The sequence below is a fragment of the Lynx canadensis genome, chromosome C1 (genome assembly GCF_007474595.2).
Source record: "Lynx canadensis isolate LIC74 chromosome C1, mLynCan4.pri.v2, whole genome shotgun sequence".
Lineage (NCBI taxonomy): Eukaryota > Metazoa > Chordata > Mammalia > Carnivora > Felidae > Lynx > Lynx canadensis.
This window is the reverse complement of record NC_044310.1, coordinates 28,633,567-28,658,268: the sequence shown is the minus strand read 5'-3', so window position 1 is coordinate 28,658,268 and position 24,702 is coordinate 28,633,567. Positions and strand designations below refer to the sequence as shown.

General features: G+C 45.2%; 2 protein-coding genes across 4 annotated transcripts in view; both read left to right on the top strand.

Annotated features, from left to right (window-relative positions):
• Positions 1-10: 10 nt before the first annotated feature.
• SNIP1 (Smad nuclear interacting protein 1) lies at positions 11-11,541 on the top strand. Its single transcript, XM_030325771.1, has 4 exons — positions 11-289; positions 1,545-1,647; positions 8,519-9,117; positions 10,050-11,541. The coding sequence occupies exons 1-4, from the start codon at positions 57-59 to the stop codon at positions 10,312-10,314; spliced, it is 1,200 nt and encodes a 399-aa protein (XP_030181631.1). The 5' UTR covers positions 11-56; the 3' UTR covers positions 10,315-11,541.
• A 6,402-nt stretch (positions 11,542-17,943) lies between these two features.
• The window catches only part of MEAF6 (MYST/Esa1 associated factor 6), a 28,262-nt gene continuing 21,503 nt past the window's right edge, over positions 17,944-24,702 (top strand). For all 3 annotated transcript variants that reach the window (XR_003970867.1, XM_030325472.1, XM_030325471.1), the window contains exons 1-4: positions 17,944-18,051; positions 19,262-19,377; positions 22,192-22,279; positions 22,429-22,474. Coding sequence is in view for 2 of the 3 variants with exons in the window: in XM_030325472.1 (XP_030181332.1) it covers positions 17,962-18,051; positions 19,262-19,377; positions 22,192-22,279; positions 22,429-22,474 (340 nt within the window). In the remaining variant the exon portion in view is untranslated. The remainder of the gene's footprint in view (positions 18,052-19,261; positions 19,378-22,191; positions 22,280-22,428; positions 22,475-24,702) is intronic.

Below are 24,702 nucleotides of genomic sequence, written 5' to 3'. Positions count from 1 at the left end.
TTTAGTGAGAGGAGCGCAACGGCTCTCTTTTTCCTTGGCTCGGCTGATATCTCAGCATGAAGGAGGTAAAGAGCGAGCGGGAGCGAGGGAGCCGACGGAGGCACCGCGACGGGGACATGGTGGCGGCGGCGGCGGCGGTGGTGGTGAAGGTGAAGCAGGAGCGCCTCAGCCCGGAAGCCGCGCCTCCCGCCCACCGCCGCCCAGATTCCTCTGGCGGTAGCGCGTCCCCGCCGGCCGGCGAGCCGGGCCGCCCTGGTCACCGAGGGAACCGAGCCCGAGGAGGTAGCCGGTAAGTGGGAAGGCGCCCGGGACGGACTTGGGTCGGGCTCATTGAAAAAGGACAGGGCTAGCTTGAGAAACACACCTTGAATGCTGAGCGCAGCAGCTTGGATTTAATCCTAAGGTGGTGGAAGTGACCCGGTCGTGCTTGTGCTAAAGAATGTTTACTCCGGTACGTGTCACTTGCGTTAAGCGCCTGATGCCTAATGGGCAGGATCCCCACCCCGTCCTTCATCCCTGTGCCCAGCACGTGTCCGAGTACGGCCCAGCAGATAGCATTGATCAAGTTGAAATAAAAGATTTGCCCCATCTGTCTACAAATGGAGTGCTGTCGTTGGCTTTCCACTGATCTGCCTCCAGATGTTTCCCGTCGAGAGCCTAAGCGACCTACCTGGTAGAGGTTTAGAAGAAAAATGGTCTCTTGATAGACCCGTTGATTTATTCCTTCAACATAGTTTTTACTGCCTGTTAAAGACTGCCCTGGGTACTGGGGCCTCAAAGGTGAAGGAGATGGGCCGTGTCTGCCCTGGCGAAATTGATGTGCTCTCGCCTTGAGACAAAGTAACAGAAAATAGTGTCAGTTAGTAACCAGTGTTAGGAAGAGGTTAAAACAGGAATGGGATAGAGCTTGAAGGCAAGTGAGAGAAGGCCTCTCTGAAAAGGTGCCATTTGAGTTGAGACCCAAATAAGAATAATCTAGTCTTGTAAAGATCCAGGCTGAGGAGACCCTACGTGCCAAGAACCTGAAGCAGAATGAACGTGATTGTTCTAGAAATAGAAAAAAGAGCACAAACCGTCTGGTGATCAAGGAGAGTGTGGTAGGAGTGAGGTGGGAGAGGGAGGAGATAGAGCCAGGGACTTGCTGACGGGTGGAGGTGATTGTGGGGGGGGGGGGGTAGGGAGCCGCTGGTGGTGACAGTAAAGAGAGTCAAGGGTGTCTTCTGGGTGTTTGGCTTGAGGAGCAGGGTGCATGGTGGTGCCAGTTACTGAGATGGCAGAGACTGAGGGAGGAAAGGGTGTCGAGGGGTTGGGACGCAAGGATTATGCTCTGTGAGGACGTTCAGCAGGCAGCTGTGTATGTGGGTCTGGAACGCCAGGAAGACGTCAAGGCTTGGAGAGTGGAGCCCCTGCCTCCTTTAGTGTGAAAAGCAGAGGCGTTCACAAATGTGCTGTTTGTGTTAGTAGGTAAGCTTGATACTTGAAGTGAATTTATATGGGGGAAGGGAAATTGAGATAAAACCCTGTGTGTGCCATGCTCTGAAAAGGTCCCCAGCCAAAAAGAAAAACAAGTCCTCAGGGAGAAGAAGCAAGTCTCCACGAAGTAAGAGAAGCCGAAGCCCTCACCACTCGACAGTCAAAGTGAAGCAGGTAAGTGCGCTGAGATGTTTTGCTACTAGGTGCAAATCTAGAGCCTCTTCCCATCATAACTACAGAGTGCTTTGTATGTGTTTTACCTGTACCTGTGATGGGCTTTTCTAGAAACTGGGTTTTTGTGCTTGTTTTCTGCTGGTTTATTAAGCTAAACTTTTTTGTTTTAAGATCCTTGTTGATTCACATTCAGTTGTAAAAAAGGAAACGCAGAGGTGCTCTCTACCTTGTTACTCCCGCTGGCACCGTCTTACGGAATTCTGGTACAGTGTCACAAGGAGAATGTTGACGTTGCTGTGGTCCAGACGCGAAACATTTCCGTCACCACAACGACCCATCCTGTTGTCCTTTTATAGTCCCGCCCACATCCCTCCCACCCTTAGCCCTCAAGTCCTGGCAACTTCTCATCTGTTCTCCAGTGTTGTCACTTCAAGAGCGTTATGTAAATGGAGTCATACGCATCACCTTTAGGGATTGGCTCTTTTCACTCAGCACGGTTCTTCTTCTTCTTCAGAGATCCGTTCAGGTTGTTGTATCTGTCGGTAGTTCGTTCCTCTTTGTTGCTGAGTGACACTCAGTGGTGTGGGTTTAACCATTTGCCCACTAAAGAACATCGAGGTTGTTTGCAGTTTGGGGCTATTACATAGAAGGTTGTGATGGCACATTTGTGTACGGGTTTTTGTGTGGACATGTCTTCATTTCTCTGGGATCAATGCCCACGAGTGCAGTTGTTAGATTGTAAGGTCGTTGCCAGACCGTGTTCCAGAGTGTCTGGCTGCATTAGTTTGCTGGGGCTCCCATAACAAAACACCGCAGGCTGGATGCTTGAAGCAACAGAAGTGAATTTTCTCATAGCTCTGGAGGCTAAAAGTCCAAGTTCAAGGTGTCAACAGGTTTGCTTTCTCCAGAGGCCTCTTTCCTTGGCTTGCAAATGGCTGCCTTCTTGGCTGTGTCCTCACATGGGCTTTCCGCTGTGGGCTCATCCCTGGTGTCTTCTCTTCGTGTAAGCATAGCAGTCATATTGGATTAGGGCTTTGCTGGCATTTTAACTTAACCATGTCTTTAAAGACCTTATCTCAAAAAAAGAAAAAGAAAGAGAGAGAGAGAGAAAGAGAGAAAAGAAAGAAAGAAAGAAAGAAAGAAAGAAAGAAAGAAAGAAAGAAAGAAAGAAAGAAAAAAAGAAAGAGAAAGAAGAGAAACAAAGAAAGAAAACAAGAAATTCCACAAAAATGGTTACATTCAGAGGATGGGGTTGGGACTCGACATGATGCATCTTGGGGGTACACGATTCAGTCCATGACCGTGGCCGTGCTGCTTCACGTCCCACCGGTACTGTGCGTGACCCACTTTCTCTGCATCCTCCCTGCTGCATTCTCAGCACGTGGTGTTGACGGTGTTTTTGTTTCAGCCATTCCAGCAGCCGTATAACGATATCTCATTGCGATTTTAATTTGCATTTCCTTGATGGCTAACGATGCTGAACATCGTTTCATGTGTTCATTTGTCATCTGTATATCCTGTCTGGTGAAATGTCCCTTCGTGGCTTTTGCCTGTTTTTTAGTTGGTATATTTGCTTCCTTACTGGTGAGTTTGTAGACTTCTTTGTATATTCTAGATACTAGGCCTTTTTGGGTATGTGATTGGCAAATACTTCCCTTCAGTCTTGTATCTTGTCTTTTTCTTCACACAGCAGGGTTTTTCTCAGAGCAAAAATGTTAAATTGTCATGAAGTTCAGCTTGTCAGCTTTTACTTTTTATGTTTTATGGATCGTGCTTTTGGCGTCATGTCTAAGAACTTTATGCCTCGCTCTGGATCCCGAAGACGTGTTTTTTTCCCTACAAGTTTTACATTTAAGTTCATGATTTGAGTTTGTTTTGATATAAGGTGCAAGGCCTGGGTTGAGGTTCATTTTTTGTCTTGCCTTCCTTGAATTGCTTTTGTTCCTTAATCAGTTGGGGGTATGTGCATGGATTTATTTCTGATTCTGTGTTCTGTTCCACTGATCTCTCTCATTCTGCCAATACCACACAGTCTTGATTATTGTCACTATATAGTAAGTTTTGAAATTGGGTAGATGGATTCCTCTTTGTTTGTTCTTCTTAAAAATGGCTTAGCTTTACTAGTTCCTTTGTCTTTCCGTATAAATTTTAGAACAATCTTGTCTGTGTCTAAAAAAAAAATCTTGCTAGGATTTGGATAGAAATCACATGAAGCTGTATTTTGGGAAGAATTGGCTTTTTACTAGATTGACTCTTCCAATCCATGAACACTGTACGTGTCATTTGTTTGGATTTTTTTTTTAATTCTTTTAAAGTATGTATGTATGTATTTATTTTGAGAGAGAGCGCATGCATGCACGTGCACATTGCACGAGCGGGGGTAGGGGAGAGAGGGTAGAGGAGAGAATCCCAAGCAGGCCCCACACTCAGCACGGAGCCCGACTCAGGGCTCAATCTCACAAACTGTGAGATCGTGACCTGGGCCGAAACCAAGAGTCATGTGCTCAACGGACTGAGCCACCCAGGTGCCCCTATTTAGATCTTTGATTTATTTCTTCCATGTTTATAATTTTCAGCATTCAAATTCTACGTAAATTTTGTTAGATTACACAAAGTTTTTTCTTTGGTGGAGTGATGGTGAGTGATACTTTAAACTGCAGTCCACATGTTCTGTTCGTTGCTAATATATAGAAATATAATGAGTTTTTGGGGTGCCTGTTTGGGATTCTCTCTCTCTGCCCCGCCCCCTGTTCACGTTGTGCTCTAGTGTTCTCTCTCTTTCTCAAAATAAATAAACTTGAAAAACATGTATGTGTAATTGATTTTTGTGTTTTTGTTATATCCTGTGACCTCATTGAACTCAACTTCTTTATTCCAGGAGGACTTTTTTGTAGATTCTTGGGTTTTTTTTTTTTTATATAGACCATCATATCTTCATATAGAGGCAGTTTTATTTGTTCCTTTACAATCTGTATGTGTTTTATTTCCTTGTCTTGCCTTATTGCATTAGCTAGGACTTCCAGCACTATGTCGAATGAGAGTAGTGAGAGCATACATTCTTGCTTTGCCCTCAATCTTGAGAGACAAGCATTCAGTCTTTTTATAAAGAAATTCTGTTAACAGCATGCTAATAGGCATTAAGAAAATGTATTTTCGTGTTGGGGCACCTGGGTGGCTCAGTTGGTTAAGCGGCCGACTTCGGCTCAGGTCATGATCTTGCGGTCCGTGAGTTCGAGCCCCGCGTCGGGCTCTGGGCTGACAGCTCAGAGCCTGGAGCCTGTTTCAGATTCTGTGCCTCCCTCTCTCTGACCCTCCCCTGTTCATGCTCTGTCTCTCCCTGTCTCAAAAATAAATAAAACGTTAAAAAAAAATTTTTAAAAAAATGTATTTTCGTGTTAATTTGACAGGCTATGGGTCAGCTTTCTGCTACCTTAAAGATATAAAGCCAGGCAGCCTTGATGGTCTGCATATAAATTGATCAGGCCCTGCCCTAGCTGTCTCAGGATACAGCCACGAGAACCACACCACCCATACTAGGCCTGTCAAACCACTTGTACTTTTTCAGGTTTTTGTTTTTTTCAGTGCACAACTGGCAGCCCTTTACCTGTGGTTTCTAAATGAACATTTTACAATAAGTCCTGAGACTTTCATTTATTTTTTATTGTTTTAATGTTTTTTATTTATTTTTGAGAGAAAGAACGTGAGGGGGGAAGGGGTGGAGAGAGAGAGGGAGACAGAATCCGAAGCAGGCTCCAGGCTCTGAGCTGTCAGCACAGATCCTGACGTGGGGCTTGAACCCATGAACCGTGAGATCATGACCTGAGCTGAAGTAGGACACTCAACCGACTGAGCCACCCAGGTTCCCCAAATCCTGAGACTTTTAGAATGGAACTTTGCTGGGGCACCTGGGTGGCTCAGCCAGTTAAGCGTCCGACTTTGGCTCCTGTCACGATCTCACAGCTCATGAGTTTGGGCCCGTGTAGGGCTCTGTGCTGACAGCTCAGAGCTGGAGCCTGCTTCTGATTCTGTGTCTCCATCTCTCTCTGCCCCTCCCCTGCTCATTCTCTCTCTCTCTCCCTCTCAAAAATACATAAAAACATTTAGAATGGAACTTTTCTGTGCTTATTGTTTTTGAAGTATCTTTATTTGCTTATCTGTGCTAACTTCCCTCCTGACCTTAAATTATCTCTTTAAAAGCTAATTTCTGTGTATTAATCAGCTGGAAACTTGGAAGTGACTTTCAAGCAAAAGGGCTTGACAGTTGAAACTAAATGACTTTCACATGGGTTAATCCTAAGGCGGAATGCACACAGCCTGTGACTTAGGCATGACTTGTGCTTGCAGGTATTCTTTTCTCCACCACTGAACGACCATTTAATAAATAAATTTATCGATTGCATGCTCATTGTAAGAACGCCCAAGTATGTAAAATGAAAGGTGAGAGTATGGCATACGTAATGTGTGGTTACTTCTCCTGTTATCCCCAATTGCAGCCCCCAACAGAAAAATCACCTGAGTCCCCAGAGGCAACCATTTTATTTCTTACTTATTTTATTTTCATTTTTTAACTTTTTAAATGTTTATTTAGTTTTGAGAGAGAGAGAGAGACAGACAGAGCGTGATCTGGGGAGGGGCAGAGAGGGGGGGGGGGGGGGAGACACAGAATTAGAAGCAGATTCAAGGCTGTGAGCTGTTAGCACAGAGCCCGACATGGGGCTCAAACTCCCGAACTGTGAGATCATGACCTGAGCCAAAGTTGGATGCTTAACTGACTGAGCTACCCAGGTGCCCCAGAGGCAACCGTTTTAATAGTTTGGTATTTATTCTTCAAGACTCCATTACTTTTTTCTTTTATGTTTTAGTATGTGTCTTAACATGCAGTTGTTTGGGGGAGGGGCATAGAGGATCAGAAGTGGGCTCTGTACAGACAGCAGAGAACCCGACATGGGGGCTTGAACTCATGAACAACGAGATCATGACTTAAGCTGAAGTCAGACACTCAGCTGACTGAGCCACCCAGGTGCTCCCATAGAGTTTTTTTGTCTTTTGTTTTCATGTTTATTTTTGAGAGAGAGAGAGAGAGAGAGAGAGAGAGAGAGTGTGTGTGTGTGTGTGTGTGTGTGTGTGTTTGAGCGGGAGAGGGGCAGAGAAAGAGGGAGACACAGAACCCGAAGCAGGCTCCAAGCTCTGAGCTCTCAGCGTAGAGCCCAGTGCGGGGCTCAAACCCATGGACTGCAAATTCATGACCTGACCCCAAGTGGGACGAAGTTGGATCATGAACTGACTGAGCCACCCAGGCACCCCGCACAATTTTTAATTAAAAAATGGAACCATATTATATATACTATACTGCTTATCAATAATTGAAATTTTAGTTATTTTGTATTATCTGGTTATGTAATTTGTCATATTTTTTTCTTTAGTTTTTGCTAATTTTGCTTGGTCCACACGTGTTTGAAATGAAGACTGAGAATTAGTCATTGGAATAGTGCTTGTATACAGCCTTATGGGAATTAGAATTCACAGGAGGTGGGGGTGATGACCCAGAGTCTGTGGCTTGTTGTGACTCATTTAATCAGGGATAAAGGACATAATGAGATTAGTCCTGGCAAATGTACTCAAGGTAAGTGGTGGTGGCAAGCTTGTGAATATCTTAAGGTAGGAGGGATAGGCATTGGAAACCCCCTCTTGATGCTTGTCTTGGAGGCTAAAAAGTCTCAAAAACCAGAGTCCTGCTCGGAGTAAGCAGGCCCACTCTTGAGAGTGGGCGGCCAGGAGAAGGCCTTGGGAGCCTGGGAGGCAGTGAGAACTCAGTGCTCAGGTGTACCTTTTTACCCTTTCCGGGTGGGGTAGCCTTGCTTATAGTGTGCGGGGCTCTGTCTTGAACTCTGATGCTTTGGTTATTAGTAAGGATAAGCTTGTTATATTCACGTGTTCATTAGATACTTATTTGTTATGAAAATTACGTGTTAATATCTTTTGCCTATTTTTTTCTGTTGAATTATTTGTGTTACTGATTTATTTTTATTTTATTTTTTTTAAATTTTTTTTTTTTCAACGTTTATTTATTTTTGGGACAGAGAGAGACAGAGCATGAACGGGGGAGGGGCAGAGAGAGGGAGACACAGAATCGGAAACAGGCTCCAGGCTCTGAGCCATCAGCCCAGAGCCTGACGCGGGGCTCAAACTCACGGACCGCGAGATCGTGACCTGGCTGAAGTCGGACGCTTAACCGACTGCGCCACCCAGGCGCCCCCTGATTTATTTTTTTAATGATATATTAATAGATGTTATATGTTTCAAACAGTTTATATCAGGCTGATTTTCAATACTGAGTCTTTTTCAAGAAACCGTGGTGTTTCTTCATTTTTTCAGGTTTTTAAAAACCATCTATCAGTAAATTTTTATAGGTTTCTTTTTACATGCCTTGCATATTTCTTAAATGTATTCCTGAGTATTGAATATTTTTTATTATTGTTGAAATGAGATCTTTTAAAATTATAATTACTTTTTTCTCATTTTTGACACAAGAGGAAACTGGCTTTCTTTCTTCACATGTTTATCTTGTACATGACTACTTAACTGTCTCTGTTAGTTGTATTTTCTGTATGTGCTTCCTTACAAGTTTGCCAATAGCTCCATTTATTTCTAGGGCTCTGAACTTGGGCTTGCAGTGTTAGAGCTGTAGTTGGTGACAGCATGGAAATAGTCTGTGTAGCCTTGCAAGGGAACATAACCACCGCTGCCCACCTTATTTCTGTGGGACATTTTGCTCTGAGTGCCAAAGTCCAAATCACAAATGGCTTTTTGAATGCATCTTGTTCACAGGTTGTGGGCTGCCTTTAATTTACTGGATCTTTTTGAATTTCAGGAACGCGAGGATCATCCCCGGAGAGGACGGGAAGATCGGCAGCACAGGGAACCATCAGGCCAGGAACACAGGCGAGCTAGGAATAGCGACCGTGACAGACACAGGGGCCATTCCCACCAGAGGAGAAGCTCTAATGAGAGGCCTGGGAGTGGGCAGGCTCAGGGACGGGACCGAGACATTCAGAATCTCCAGGCTCAGGACGCAGAGCGGGAGTTTTACAATGCCCGACGACGGGAGAATCGCCAGAAGAACGAAGTTAGTGCCGGCGGTAATGAGCCTCAGGAGTTGGCTCCCCGACCTGGTGGCAACAGTAAGGACAAAGAGGCGCCCGCTAAAGAAAAGCCAAGCTTTGAACTTTCTGGGGCACTTCTTGAGGATACCAACACTTTCCGGGGTGTCGTCATTAAATACAGTGAGCCCCCAGAAGCACGGATCCCCAAAAAACGGTGGCGCCTCTACCCCTTTAAAAATGATGAGGTGCTTCCCGTCATGTACATCCATCGGCAGAGCGCCTACCTCCTGGGCCGGCACCGCCGCATAGCGGACATCCCAATTGATCATCCCTCCTGCTCAAAGCAGCACGCGGTCTTTCAGTATCGGTGAGTGTTTGTAGGAAGAACCAGGAGTGTGGGTAGACGCCGACAGTGTGAGGATTACTAACATTTGTGTACACGTGCTTGCGGCAGAATGCCACACGCCTCGGATCTAATCTTTGTCTTAGATTATGAGAATGTGTGTGGCATCTGTGTTAGCCGCGTCTGTATTTGGCAGTTTGTGGAGTGCGTCTGTTACCGTTTGGTGCTCGTGACAATCCTGTGAGGAGGACAGGTCACACATCAATATCCCCATTTGACAGGTGTGAAGACTGAAGGTCAGCTTCAGAGTTAGCGCCCTTGATGCTGGAGTCAAAATGCACTGCTTTATTCCCGTTGGGACAGGAGATAAGATAGGTTGAAACATGGGTGAAAGAAGCATCGTAATTATAAACAGCACAAAAGTGTTTCTTCTTTTTCTTGTTCTTTTTTAATTTTTTAACATTTATTTATTTTTGAGAGAGAGAGAAAACGAGCAGGGGAGGGGCAGAGAGGGAGACACAGAAACCGAAGCAGGCTCCAGGCTCTGAGCTATTGGCACAGAGCCTGACACAGGGCTCGAACCCATGGACCATGAGATCATGACCGGAGTCAAAGTCGGATGCCCAACCGACTGAGCCACCCAGGCGCCCCTAAAAGTGTTTTTTCTTAATCACAACAAGAGGTCTTGGATTCTGATGTTAAACTTTCGATCTGCCATGAATTTCCCGGTCCACTCCCTCAGCAACCAGTTCCCACCTTTTCTACTAAGTATATTTATTAACTTGCTCGTAATTTCAAAATCCAGGGCCATACCATCCCCTTGATTTCCTGGAGTTGACTCGAACTGTGTTCAAGCCAGGTAATTGACATCCTGTGTGTAGGCTGTGTTAGGAAAATAACGGGAGGGCCTCGAGACGGGATTTTGCTCACAGGTTTCTCTCTTTTATCTCTGCTAGGCTTGTGGAATATACCCGTGCTGATGGTACAGTTGGCCGAAGGGTGAGGCCCTACATCATTGACCTTGGCTCAGGCAATGGAACATTCTTGAATAACAAGCGCATTGAGCCACAGAGATACTATGAACTAAAGGAAAAGGACGTACTTAAATTTGGGTTCAGCAGCAGAGAGTATGTCCTGCTTCACGAGTCCTCTGACACCTCCGAAGTAGACAGGAAAGAAGATGAGGATGACGAGGAGGAGGAGGAAGTATCTGACAGCTAGCAAACTAAGAACCAACCCAAACTCTGGAGAGACCTCTTCTTTCTTTGAAGGTTTTGGGATTGACTCAGAGAGTACAAGGGTGCTCTCTGTAATGCCTCTTATTGCCTTAAGTCTTTCCTCTGTTGCTGACCAGCGTATGTTCTAGTATAAGAAAACTGACCTATGTTTGGTTGAACTTTTTCCTGTGGCACATCAGCCACTCGCCTATGGGCATTTGTTTTCAGAACAGTCTCACCAACACATCGTGTTTCAGTAGAAGCATTGTGGCTTTAGTTGGTGCTTCCAGAACTGCTGCCTAGGAGACTATAAACCCTTGGATAAAGGGGAACTGTGGCTTGTTCTCTTTGTACAGTTACTTTATTTATATAGCTGTTAAGCTTCGTGGACTGGGTTTGTTTTTGTTTTGGGGGCAACCCCCTGAACAGAGAATCTTACTAAGCTTTGGTTGTCACCAAAACAGCCTCCAGTATATACCAAAGCTTTGACCTGGTTGAGCTCTTGAGTCACAGAAGTTGATTTTTGCACTTCATTTTGGGGGGGAGGGGTGGGAATGTACCACATGACCTCATTATTGATTATTGGACTTGAACAGATGCTTTATGGAACCTGCTTCAGCATGGACTGTATAGGAAGGTCCTGGCTTCTGCCAGTGGGTGCGGATGTAATGTCACAAGAAGCTGAACTGGAGCATAGATCTGTTTCTTGTGAAGAGTTCTGATTTCTCCATAGAGCATGTACAGAACAATTTTGATCATCTGTTCAACTTTGCATTTTCATTCAAATGTTATCTCCTTCCTTCTTTGCAAAACAGTGTCAGTTTCATAGCAGGGTCCTTGCTTTATTCTAACAACATATGTATATGTCTAAAGGAGGTTGTGTAGTTTACACATTTCATCTTTTCAAAAACTGTTCAGAGAGGTTGTATTTATCTTCCCAAGGCCAGAAAGCAAGGGAATTGCCCTGTTTCCTAATTTTCCACCAGAGGAATATGTGTAAGTAGCAGAGTCCTAACTACTTGCATATATCGTGTGTTTGTGCGTATGTGTGTATATATAACATTGCGTGTGAAAGAGCTGCATATTGATTTTCATATGGGAATGTTTTGTGACGTAAATGTAATACTACATTATAGGCAAAGGCCTCCCTGCATTTGAAGAGCAGGTTTTCATTTATATGTATTTTTGGGATAAAAAAATAATAATAATAAAATTTGTAAATACAGCCCCATTTCAAAAGGTTATCCTTTCCTAGCAGAGAGGGCCTTGTGTTTATAGGGCCATTGGCAGCTACGGGAATCTTAGTATTTGTGAGGTAAAAATAGCTAGTTGCAGGGGCTGACTTGGGAGGGGCAGGGGTGACACCAGGAAGAATGAACTTGGGACCAGCAGCAGCTCTGCAAGCCAGACCCTCACATGTCAGCGAGTGAGTGCTAGTCCTGTTGAAGCAGCAGTGTTTTCTGAATTGGCAGTGAAGGGGTTTTCCTTTCCAGAACAGTCCGTTGGGGCAGGTTATACATAGCAGGCCTTGCCCCAGTTGACCCCTGTCCCTGCTCTGTTGCCCTCAGGTGGTCACCTGGTGGGAGAAAGGAGCGGCAATGCAACTTGGTGCTGCCGTCTGCCTTCCTCTTTGAAAAGTATGATGTTGTTAGATTGTCTTCTTCACCATTGTTTTTCCGTTGAGGTCCCACCTACCCATGTGGACTTGGGGCTAAGTGCTGACTAGTGTGGAGGAGGGACAGCTGACTAACATTTATGCAAAAGAAAGGAGATGTTCCCTTTAAAGAGTGAATACGAAAGGAGGTCAGTTAGATGTAGGGAAGCTCTAACAACCAAAGAGCAGTTAGCATTCCCTCTGCCATGTGCTCCACCCTGGCCCCTGGCCATGGTAACTGCTACCTTCCCAACTTTCCTATCTGCCATAGACCCCTAATTGCACCTGTGCCCGTCTCAAAGGTAGGTTTTGTTTTGATGGATCCAAACTGATGGCTTTCTCTTGCTGGGATTAGGCAATAACCTGGCCTCTAGGGCCTCCTGTTCAGTTTGTGCTCCTACTACTGCTTCTAGGTAGCCTTGGGCTTCGCTGGAAACACCATCATGCTGGGCAACATGATAGATGGCCACTTTGCCTATGTTCTTCAAGAAAGGGTCCCAATTGTGAAGTAAACTTGCTTTAGCAGAGGAATAACTTTTCTGCATTCAGAGATTCTTGATGCCAAATATCTGGGCATCCTTTTGAATTTTAATTCCTTTAAGCCTGGGTGGCTTAGTTGGTTGTCTGACTCTTGATTTTGGCTCTGATCATGATCCCAGGGTCATGGGCTTGAGCCCCATGTCAGGCTCCACACTCAGTGTGGAGCCTGCCTGGGATTTTCTCTCTCTCTCAATCTCTCTCTCTTCCACTGCCCCTCTCCCCAGCGTGCTCTCTTCCCTCTCTAAAAATATACATGTATATTTTTTATCTCCCTCTCTCTCTCTTTCTGTCTCTCTCAAGAGACCCGGCCCATCTCTAAAACCAGATATCACCAGCGGACTTCTCATTTGAAGTTGACATAATCCTAAAGCTTTCCTCTTGCAACTTCTTTATTCTCCACCTTGGCTGCAAATCATCGCTGTCAAAATCAAGCCATCTGCAAAACAGCCCTTTGTTTCTGAGCCCCTCCCCTAAATCCTCTCTGATGATCTACAGTTCTGCTGTGGTGTAGGACAGAATCTGCAGATTTTCCCCATCAAGCCTCTCCCTAGGCCCCTAGTTCCCTATTAGTACATGGACAAAGGACCCCTTGCTCGTTGAGTGCACCTGGTGATGTAGCTTTCAAATACTTTGATTGTAACCTGGTGATAAGTAAAAGTAATCAATTCAGATAACTGGAGTTGTATTCTTGTATGGAGTATGCCAGTATACAATAGAGCTTGATTTTAAAAGGCTTACAACTGAAATACAGATTTCAGGTTGATAATTATTTGATACGGTGCACAGATGGTTATATTTTTTAACATCCTCCCCGTTGTGGAAATTAGTTGTGGTGTGGATGTGGGGAATGCGATGAGATGATGGCATGTTAGTGAAAGCCTAAGCGGGGCACGCATACAGCACGCCAGCAGTGCCTGCTTGTGTGATGGCGTTCTGAGCCCACAACATTCCTGCGTTTGTGCGTTTGTACAGGGGAGAAGCCTGCTTGACTTAAATTAAAGCTTTGCAAGGTAAAGCTTCATCTGGTCTCGGGTAAAGTTTCCATTTGTCAAATGGGAAACAATTGGAAAAGACCGTTGATTTGCTCACATTTACTCCAAAGTTGAAGTGAGTTAATCCAACAAACAATTGCATAAGCATACTATGCTAACAGTTGGTTTACAGTTGTGAATTAGAAACGGCAGTCATTTGGAGGTGGGCTGTACCTTGTGGGAGACTTGGCATTTGAGGTGTGCCTTAGAGCACAGGTTGATTTGGAACCCAGTAGTAGAGGTGGCATTGTTTCAGACCGAGCAGTCCAGGGGACAGCAGGACTGGAGCGGAGTATGTAGAAGGAGTCCTGTAAAATGAACCTGTTTACCTGAAGTCCCACAGCCAGGCAGGCAGGGGTAGAGCTAGGATAAGAAATCACCTCCGTCCTGGTTCAGTGGTCATTTTCTCTAGACTGTTCCTCCTGCCTCCCTAACAGTGCTTAGTAGATGGATTTGGAAAAGACAACTGGTTTATTAGGCTGCTTGATTCGTAGTGGGTTCAAAGATACCACAGTGGATGAGCCTTTCAGGGGTAGAGAGTGGCTCAGGAAAATCTTAACCTCACCACGTCAGAGCTGCTCAGAAATCCTCATGTTCATTCATAAAAATATACAGACATTCAATAATCAGGTGCCTAACAAGTGCCATGAGCCGATACTTCAATAAGGAGCACTTTCTATGTACAAGGCACAATTTTAACCATTTTCATAAGCATTAACACATACACTGACATCCTATAACCCTGTGATGCAGGCTTGTGTTATCCTATTTTGCAGATGCAAAAACTGAAGCACAAAGAGGTTAAGGTCGCACTGGGATTCAAACCCAATCTGGTTCCAGGTGCCACACTCTTAGCCACTGTGATACACTGCCTTTTGAATAGTTGTGAAATGTATAAAGTCTGGCCATTGCAGAGCAACATAACCAGCAGCTACAGGCTACTAGATAGGAGAAAATTGGGGATTGTGGAAGCATAGTGGAATGGGATTTAACAAAGCCCTGGGAGTCAGGGAGGTATGAGCAGTTAGCCAGAAGAGGTCAGTGGGGTTGAGGAGAGAAAGGAGTATTTCTAGGCAGACAGACTGGCACTTAGAACTGCCTGAGGTTATAAACTAATGAGGTTTTGGAAGCATTCAAAGTTCAATAGAGGAAACAGATTTCTGGTGTCTGTTCATGATGAACTAAGTTGTTTGTTTGTTCTTTAACTCTCCTGCTGCAAGAAGCCGAAACTTCTGGATAAAATATAAGCAAAAAAATTTCTGAAAGCATCCAGGAATGGACAAATTAGTAAAAATGTTTTCAGGCCGAAAGTGAAGAAAAACAAGAGTCCAGGGAAAAATGGAGCACAGGTGCCTGGAAACCACATTTGATCTAAAGGCAAAACACATTTGATTTCAGCAAATCAGACCTTACCCTAGGTTGAATGGGACAGAATCAAAATCCAGAGCCCACATACAATGGATAGACTGTTAGAAGATGTTTCCCCCAAAAAGCTGGCATGCCAAAGGGCTATCCTTGTCACAGTAAAAGAGGTGATCAGAAATCAAATCCTCCCAGGGACTTGCAGCCTGAGAGCTCAGAAAAATTCAAGCCTTGAACTTGGTTTAAGATGACCCTGTACTATTGATGCCTTCCGGTGTATGATAGAAGAAATGAAATTACTTTTTGGAGGAAGGGATTTTTTTCTTTATCTCCCCTCCCGTTCTTTCCACACTCTTTTCCTGCGGAGACAGAATTACTTTTTTAAAGCATAAAAGAAAAGGTACTGTAGGTGAGAACCAACAGGAATAACAAACTGGTTCTCAAAAGATTTTAGATACTTGATTTAAGATACTATAAAATGTTCATGGTTACTGTTTTCAAAGAAACAAATGGTAACTTGCAAATTCAGGGAATAAGAAATGGCAAAAAGTGAAGTGGAAAATTTTTGAAAGACCAACCAAAACTTTTAGAAATGAGAAATACAATCTGGAAACCCATCAGTGGATGGCTTTAACAGAAGCTTCAGGGAGAATTAGTGAACTGGAAGATAGAAATTATCCAGGCATATAAATTTAACAAATCACATGGGCCAATATCTCAAAAACTGTAAATTACCAAAATTCACCTGATATGAAATAGAGCATCTGAGGGGCGCCTGGGTGGCTCAGTCGGTTAAGCCACCGACTTCGGCTCAGGTCATGATCTCGCGGTCCGTGAGTTCAAGCCCCACGTCGGGCTCTGTGCTGACAGCTCAGAGCCTGGAGCCTGTTTCAGATTCTGTGTCTCCCTCTCTCTGACCCTCCCCCGTTCATGCTCTGTCTCTCTCTGTCTCAAAAATAAATAAACGTTAAAAAAAAAAATTTCAGAAATAGAACATCTGAATAGTCCTATAACTATTTAAGAAACTGAATTTATAATTTAAAAAGTTTCCAAAGAAAAATCCAGGCCTAGATGGTGATGGTTTCACTGAAGACATCTATCAAATTTTAAGAAGAATTAGCACCATTCTATACCATCTCTGCCAGAAATTAGAATATCAGGCAATACCTTCTTAACTCATTTAATGAGGACAGTATTACTTCGCTATTGAAGCCAGATAGGAGATACCAAAAAGGAAGAGAGAGAGGCAGAGAAAAAGAAAAAGAAAAAAAAAAAAAACCCTACAGACTATTCTCCCATAAATTTAGCCATAAAAATCCTGGATGTTCTATTAGCAAATTGAATCCAGCATACATAAAAAGAACTATACAACATGGCCAAGTGAGGTTTATTCCACGTATGCAAGACGGGTTCAACATACAGAAATAAATCTATATAATCCACTATCCCAAGAGGCTAGAGGAAGAAAATCATGATCATGTCAATTGGACGTAGAAAAAAGCATTTGACAAAATTCAATACCCGTTCGTGATAAAACTATCAGTAAACCAGGAGTAGAGGGGGAACTGTCTCAATAAAGAGCTTCTACAAAAATCCTACAGCTAATGTACTTAATGGTGAAAGACTGAATACTTTCCTCCTAAAATAGGGAATGAGTCAAGGATGTCCACTATGACCACTCTGGAAGTCATACTTCCACAACTGGAAGTCCTACCTAGCACAGTAAGACAAGAAAAAGAAAGAAAAAAGCATACAAATTGGGAAGGGAAAAATAAAAGCCCTTATTTGCTGATGAAATGATTGTCTATGTAAAAAATCCTAAGGAATCTACAATAAAACCCTCCTAGAATTAATAGGGGAGTCTGACAAGATTTCAGGTTACAAGATCAACACACAAAAGAAATTATGCATAATGCAGCAGAGAAAAAAGATGGGGAAAAACACAGTGGGTTAACAAAAATAAAGCATTATTAGGTTTAATCCGAGTTCCAGAAGGAGAGGAAAATGAGGCAGAGGAATATCTGAAGAAAACGAGCTGAGAATTTCCCAGAACTAGTGGAAGATACCAATCCACACAGACTGTAGACACCCAAAGACTCCCCCCCACCCCCCCAAAATCCCATTCATGATAGTGTAATTGCAGAACCTTGAAAAATGGGGAGAGTGGAGGCTGGTGAAGTAAGCAAGGGCCAAAGGAAAACAAAGTTAACGATACTGGAATTAATGATAAAAACGAGTATTTGCATTATCGTTGTTACTTGCCAAGCCCCTACGTGAAGGGATTTACTTCTCCCGTCAAGGGTACTGGGTAGGTACTATTATTACCTCCATTTTACAGATGAGGGATTTTGACTAGCGAAATGTAGTTACTTGCCCCAAATGGCACAGCTTATCAATGGTAGAGGCAGGATTCTGAACGAGGTAGTTCTGGCTTTGGCTTGTGATCTTAACCACTACACAAACTGGTCTCTCTAAAGGGCAACGGGAAGCCATTGAAAGATTTTAACCAGGGGAGTGACACCACACCTGCTTTCCAAACGCTGATCCCCTCGGCACCACTGTGGATAAGGATCAGAGAGCTAAGGGTGGAAACAGGAGGCTGTGGGGATAATGGGGCCAAACACAGGGCCTGGACGAGGGCGAGGTGGCAGACAAAGCAAGTGAGCTGCTGGCTCTTCCGGCGGCGAGTCCTCAGGACTCCGGGTTTTGCATGGGAGAGGACAGCGACGATGGTATTCACGTTTCCCACTTGGGCAGTTCGGCGGACAGTGAAAGTCATTCACTGAGGTGACTTGCCAGGAGTCTGGTTTTGGACAAAGTGAATTTGTGGTGTCTGTGACGCCCCGCCGGCCACCGAGGGGGTCAAGAGCGGCTAGGACCCAGAGCAAGGCCCACCGCCGTCTCGCCCAGGCGGGGCGCGCGCGAACCCGAGGCCCCCGACGCGGCGCGCCGCGCGGCTCCGGAAACCGCGCGCGCAGGCGCAGTGCGGCGCGGGCGCCCCCTGGCGGGCGGCGGCGCGCAGGGACCGCCCCCCGCCTGGCGCCGCCGCCCGCCTCAGCCCAACATGGCGATGCACAACAAGGCGGCGCCGCCGCAGATCCCGGACACCCGGCGGGAACTGGCGGAGCTCGTGAAGCGGAAGCAGGAGCTGGCGGTGAGAGAGCGACAGCGGGGGCGCCCGGTGGGGGCCCCGCGCCTGCCGCCGCCTCCTAGGGCCCCGCCCGATCGCTCCAGGCCGTTACTCCCCGGGCGCAACGCGGCGCCCGGGAGCCCGGCGGCCTGAGGCCGGCTGCGCGTCCTGCGGCCCGCCGGTGCCTCGGCTTCTCTGCTGCGCGGCTCGAGAGTCGGGAGCTGGGGCCGGGGGGCGGGGCAAGGAGCAGAGAGGGGGAGGGGGCCGGGACAGGCGGGGACGTGGAGGCGGGAAGGCACCTGAGCATGGGGGGCTTCAGTGTGGGAGCTCGAGAAAGGTGTCTGTGAGCTTTGGGGTTGGGAGCGGTTGTGTCCTTGGCCTTTGCGGGGTGGGTGAGGGCAGCAGGTCCGTGTTCTTTGAGGGGTGGGGTCGGGCGTGTCGGGGGGGCCGTAGGAGACCGGTTCGGGCTTGCCAGTGGCTTGGAGGGGGTGGCGTAGAGGCGAGTGTGGGAGGGGGACACGGTCATCCAGTCTGGCCTTTGGAGGATGGAGGGGCGCATGTCCTTTTGAGGATTAGGAGATCCGTTGGATGGGGTTTTTGATGGGCATGGCTGTGATGTTTTGGGGGAACATCCAGAAGCTGACAGGCGAGGGGAAGGGATTCAGCCCAGGTAATTGAGAACTGTGATATGCACCCTGGGTCCTATCCACCCTTGGTGGCCACCCCCTCCCCCGTGTTTTGGCTTGGGCACCGGGGAGGGCCATCTCACCTGAAGCTGCCCTTCCAGGTTTCCATGGCAACTGACAGCCCAGGGCCGGCCTTCTTTCTGAGCCCGCGGGGAGGGGAGCGAGTTGGCGCTGGAAGGCTGCTCACCCTTTCCTCTCTTCAGTAGCAATACCTTTGCGCGTGGGGGTGGAGACTGCCCGCGTTCTGCCTGAGCGGGGGTTCTTGACAACTGGGTTTCCATGAACCCTCTGAAGAATCTGCAAAATTTTGTGCATTTTCCTGGAGACAGGCTGTATCCCTTCCCTTCTGTTCTCCAAGGGTTCCAACAAGACAGGTCTAGATTGTCTTAATCTAAAACAGCTTTCCTCTCCCCATGTCATGTCTTTCCACCAGGGCTTAGCGTAATGGAGCTTGAGTGTCTAAGGCTAGTGTCAGAGAATTTGATTCTGTCGGAGTTAATGTTTGCATTTAAAAGGCATTATCCGTTTCCTTGTTTTTCCTCTCCCAGGAAACACTGGCAAACTTGGAAAGACAGATCTATGCTTTTGAAGGAAGCTACCTGGAAGACACTCAGATGTATGGCAATATTATTCGTGGCTGGGATCGGTACCTGACCAACCAAAAGTGAGTGTCAGAAGCCTGTGGTGTTTGTATGGTGCTCTAGTAATATTTGCGTTTGGGGCTATATGTGTTCTTGGTAGCAACTTTGCAGGGAGGCGGTAGCAAAGTGCTGGTGTGGAAGGCAGTCTGGGGTTGAACTTAGACTTTGGCTCGGTCACTTCCTCACTGAGTAATTGTAGACAAATCCTACGTCTGGGAAATAGGGAAAACCTGCTAAGCTTTTTGAAAATTTTCAGATTTGAAATATTTCAATTTTTTAATGTTTTTTTTTTTTAACCTTTTTTTTAAATTTATTTTTGAGACAGAGAGAGACAGAGCATGAACGGGGGAGGGGCAGAGAGAGAGGGAGACACAGAATCAGAAGCAGGCTCCAGGCTCTGAGCCATCAGCCCAGAGCCCGACGCGGGGCTCGAACTCACGGACCGCGAGATCGTGACCTGAGCTGAAGTCGGACGCTCAACCGACTGAGCCACCCAGGCGCCCCTAATGTTTATTTTTGAGACAGAGAGACAGATCGTGAGTGGGAGAAGGGCAGAGAGAGAGGGAGACACAGAATCCGAGGCAGGCTCCAGGCCCTGAGCTGTTAGCACAGAGCCCGACACGGGGCTTGAACTCACAAACCATGAGATCATGGCCTGAGCCGAAGTTGGATGCTTAACTGACTGAGCCACCCGGGCACCCCGATTTGAAATATTTCAAATTGAAATAGAACTGTGCACACTTGATATCCCTCACGTTCATTCATCACTTGTTAACATGTTGCCACCTTTGCCTCTCTCTTTTTTTTCTGATGCGTGTAAACATACACAAACCTATATCTTTATACTTAAAAGTTTTAAAAGTCTTGATATAATTACAGGCACATGGGAAGTTGCAGAAATATTAGAGAGGTCCGTGTACTCTTCACCCACTTTTCCCCAATGGTTGGGTTTTATGTAACTACAGCACAATAGCAAAACCAGGAAATGCACATTGGTACAACGTGTATGTGTAATTCCATCACTGTGTGTAGATTCCTGTAACCACCACTGCAGTCGAGATACAGAAGTATTTCATCGCTGGGAAGCTCTCCCTCCTGCTACCCCTTTATAGTTCCATCTTCCCTTTCCCCCATACTTTTTGTTGTTGTTAGCCATTCAAGCGGATATCATGACACTGTACCCCTAATTATGTCAGCAATTACCTCCTAAGAATATTTTTCTTACCTAACCACAGTTAACCACACATAGAAAATTAGCATTACATTAATAGTATCATCCCCTACAGCCTTTATTCACATTCTCCTAATTGTTCCCAGCATGCTTGGCTGCCCTTGTTTTGATCCAGGCAGTTTTCGTGTATTGTATTTGGCTGTTATGTCTCTTTAGTCTCTTGATAATAGGACAGTCTCCCACCCTTGTTAGTGGTGAAGTTGTTGTTGATGACACTGTCTTGCAGACTGTCCCAGTTCCAGATTTTTCTTTTCGTGACCTCATGAGGGAGCCGTTAGACGTTTCTGGCGAAAATGATTTGTGTGCCTCGTGTGTCATTTACCTCTGTTATATTGGGAGGCACATGATGTCAGATTGCCCCATTATTGGTACTGTTAAGTTTGAGCATCTGATTTCTCTGTTGTTAAAAATTTGTTTTTTCTTGGGGCGCCTGCGTGGCTCACTCGGTTGAGCGTCCGACTTCGGCTCAGGTCATGATCTCACAGCTTGTGGGTTCGAGCCCCACGTCGGGCTCTGTGCTGACAGCTCGGAGCCTGGAGCCTGCTTCGGATTCCGTGTCTCCCTCTCTCTCTGCCCCTGACCCCTCACATTCTGTCTCTGTCTCTCAACAATAAATAAACATTAAAAAAAATGTTTTTTTAATTTATTTTTCTCTCTGTAATTCGTAAGTAGTTTGGAGATTGTACTTGTACACGGTGTGAATATATTGCGATCCTCCACATTTTTATTCAGCAATGTTAGTATCTTTTGTTGATTTTTACTTGAATCACTTAACAGACTGCTGATTCTAATTTTATTCTTTGTGTACATGGCTTACTGGCATTTGGAAAGATGAATCTTCCCTTCTTATCTTCTCTCCCTTTCATTCTGTATCTCCAGACCTCTCTCTTTAGTATCACTACAGACCCATGGATTAAAACAACAACAAAAAAATCAGCGTATTGGAATTAGTACTGTCACTTTTGCATTGTAGAGGCTTTTTTTTTTAAATATAAACTTATTGAAATATATACAGAGGATTGCACACATCATACATACACAGCTTAGTGACTTTTCACAAAGCAAACACACCCACCATTATCCTCTTTGATGCTTAGTTTGTCCCAAATGTGGCCAGCGGGAACCTCCTCATGCTGATGCCTTTGTCCTTTCGACATGACCCTATCAGTCCTTGAGCATTTTGGTTCTTTTCTGTCCCAGTGTGGTGTCTCAGACTCACCTTTTCCTTATCCCAGAACTGGTACCAGCCCTTTCTTTAAGGAACCCTGGTCTGTTCTTCAGTTTTTAAAAATTAAGCTTATCTGACAGAAACATTTCATATCACTCATCTGTGCAGGTTGTTTTGAGTAAGTATTAAAGTAAATACATATTAAAATGAAAATGGTCGTGAACCACTGGAGCCTGTCCCGCGTTGGAAGCCATTGCTGTCCCTTCGGGCATTCAGGATAACGGACGTTTTGGTCCATCCACCTGGTGTGGAGGCGTTCCGTCCAGAGGCTGTCTCTCTTCTGTCTAAGAGAGACAATGAGAGAGAGAGAGTTCTTACACCTTACATCCAGGGCCGTCCCCCGCTTGCTGCTTACGAAGCTTCTTGTGTGTGTTTTAGAAACTCCAATAGCAAAAACGATCGAAGGAACCGGAAGTTTAAGGAAGCTGAGCGGCTCTTCAGTAAATCCTCAGTGACTTCAGCAGCTGTAAGTGAGGTGGGGGGACTCTTTCTGTGGCCCATTGTTGAGGGAAACCTCAGTTAAATTCCTGTGAGTTTTCCTTTTCCCTGCTGTCCGAGTGCTCTCCTGAGGGCTCTGATAATTTTTCTAGTAACGGGTGGTTTCTTGTCTTTTAGGCAGTGAGCGCGTTGGCGGGAGTTCAGGATCAGCTCATTGAAAAGAGTAAGTTTATTTATTTATTTTTTTACTGTTTTACTACTTTATTTTTAAGCTACAGGAGCCCTTGTATTTAACTCGTATCCAACTGTAGGTCTCAAGACTACATCTCTCATACTTTTGCCTCTCCTTTCTAGAAGATAAGCACCCTCTTGAGTCTCATTAATCGCGTCCTTTTGTTTATTTGTTGGCTTGTTTGTTTTTTGAGGAAGAAACTATCCTGTCCCTCCTGCCTCTTCTGTCATGCAGAGGGTGACTTCCCCTGCTCAAAGACACAAAGACAGGTCTTCCCCACTGCTAAGTGTTAGGGGAATTTTTTTTTTTTTTTAACTTAGAAAGAAAACCTTTTCTCATGGAAAATTTTGGATATATCTGATAAATCTCCATGTTCGCAATTTAATAATTCTTAGGAAAATCTGGTCGTGGGAACAGAATGTACCTGAGTGTTCTTAAATATAAAACAGAGAGTAGATAGTATTTACTTTGTGAAGAAATTGTATCATTCTCCAAACGTAAGCCATACAAGTCTAATTCTCTGCTGATGTCAAGTGATAGGATATAGATCTATACATTCATCTTTCCGAGTCAGACTCGGTGTAGCTGTATTGAACACTCTTCGGTGCACTGAATCACTCCAAAGCATAACCTGCTTTTTGTACTGTGGCTGTGTGCTTATTTCAGATGATGTATCTTGTAGGATCTGGTTCTTGTGTCTGTACTGGGCCAGTGATTTGGAGGAGAAGGGATTTTGGTAGTTTGGGAATTAGAAATACACTGTGACTTTGATTATTACCTCTGGGTCCAGATTTCTAAATATGTAGAAAATGCTAGAAAATGTCTGCGAGTCATTTCCACTCAGATTTTCAGGCTCAAACATTTTATCTAAGGTGGAACCGTTCTATTACCTTCAAAACTTGTCTGCCCAGTTTTTTTCCATTATAGTACTTCCATTCCCCCTCATTCAAAACTCTGTAGGTATCTTTGACTCCTTTCTGCCAGCCTCAACAATTATAGCAAGTCCTTTTGATTTTTCTCTTGCTATGGCTCAAATACGTTAAATCCTATTTCTTTTCAGTTAATGCCACTTCTAGGACATAGAGCTAGTGTTATCTGCTCTCTGAAGTCACAAGACTGGTTAAGGAACAGCCTGGACCCCACCGCTGTGAGCGGAGATGGAATGATTACTGACTGCTCAGTTTTCACGAGAGCCTACAATCCTCCTCCTGGCTTAGTGCGTAGTTCAGCATCTGGCCCTGTACTTCACTAGCCACACAAGTACACACCTAGGTACTCGTGAAGGAATGACGCTCAATGCCACTGCTTGCGGAAGCTTGGCTGAGACCAGCACTTACGTATTAAAGATTTTCGGAAACAGGTGCAGGCCATCCATTCCCCTGAGATCTTCCCCCTGGAACTGGGCCACGCCCCTGGGATAGATCCTGTTGGTCTTCCTTGGTCTTCCCTCTAAAGCTGCATTTGATGAATTACATTTTGGTCCCGTTAAATGTGCCACTGCATTTATTGTAATAGGATGTTGCAGATGTTTATTACCGTTACTAATTATTATGTCTTTTAGGACTAGTTGTTTTCCCCGAACAACTAGTTGGTTTTTACTGAAAATCTGATGATGGACTTGATTTGTGTAGGCACTAAAATGTTTTATTTTTTTATTTTTTTTTAACGTTTATTTATTTTTCAGAGAGGGAGACAGAGTGTAAGCAGGGGGAGGGGCAGAGAGAGAGAGAGAGAGAGGGAGACACAGAATCGGAAGCAGGCTCCAGGCTATGAGCTGTCAGCACAGAGCCCGATGCCGGGCTCGAACCCACAAACTGTGAGATCATAACTTGAGCCGAAGTCGGATGCTTAACCGACTGAGCCACCCAGGCACCCCAGGTGCTAAAATGTTTAAAGCCAAATGTGTGGTTCTCCTCTAGAAAGCAAATCCAAACCTAGACCATGTATTCTGGGAATGAATCTTTACTACTGCATCCAGCTTACGGACGTCTTCTGTCCTTCTGTGTTTTACTTGTCTCATTTTAAATTTATTGTATGGATTTTATTATACGAATCTTGGTAAGCGGCTTTGGCTTCTTTTTGGAATAGGGAATTACATAAATACTGGAGTTCATCAATTCAAATGGTCAGAGCCCCTTTATTATTTTTTTTTTAATTTTTTTTTTTCAATGTTTATTTATTTTTGGGACAGAGAGAGACAGAGCATGAACGGGGGAGGG

Excerpts from the sequence above, each read along its gene's own strand:
- SNIP1 (XM_030325771.1), top strand. The coding sequence starts at position 57 with ATGAAGGAGGTAAAGAGCGAGCGGGAGCGAGGGAGCCGACGGAGGCAC. Across the intron at positions 290-1,544 it reads CGAGCCCGAGGAGGTAGCCG|GTCCCCAGCCAAAAAGAAAA; the intron begins GTAAGTGGGAAG and ends TGCTCTGAAAAG. Across the intron at positions 1,648-8,518 it reads CGACAGTCAAAGTGAAGCAG|GAACGCGAGGATCATCCCCG; the intron begins GTAAGTGCGCTG and ends TTTGAATTTCAG.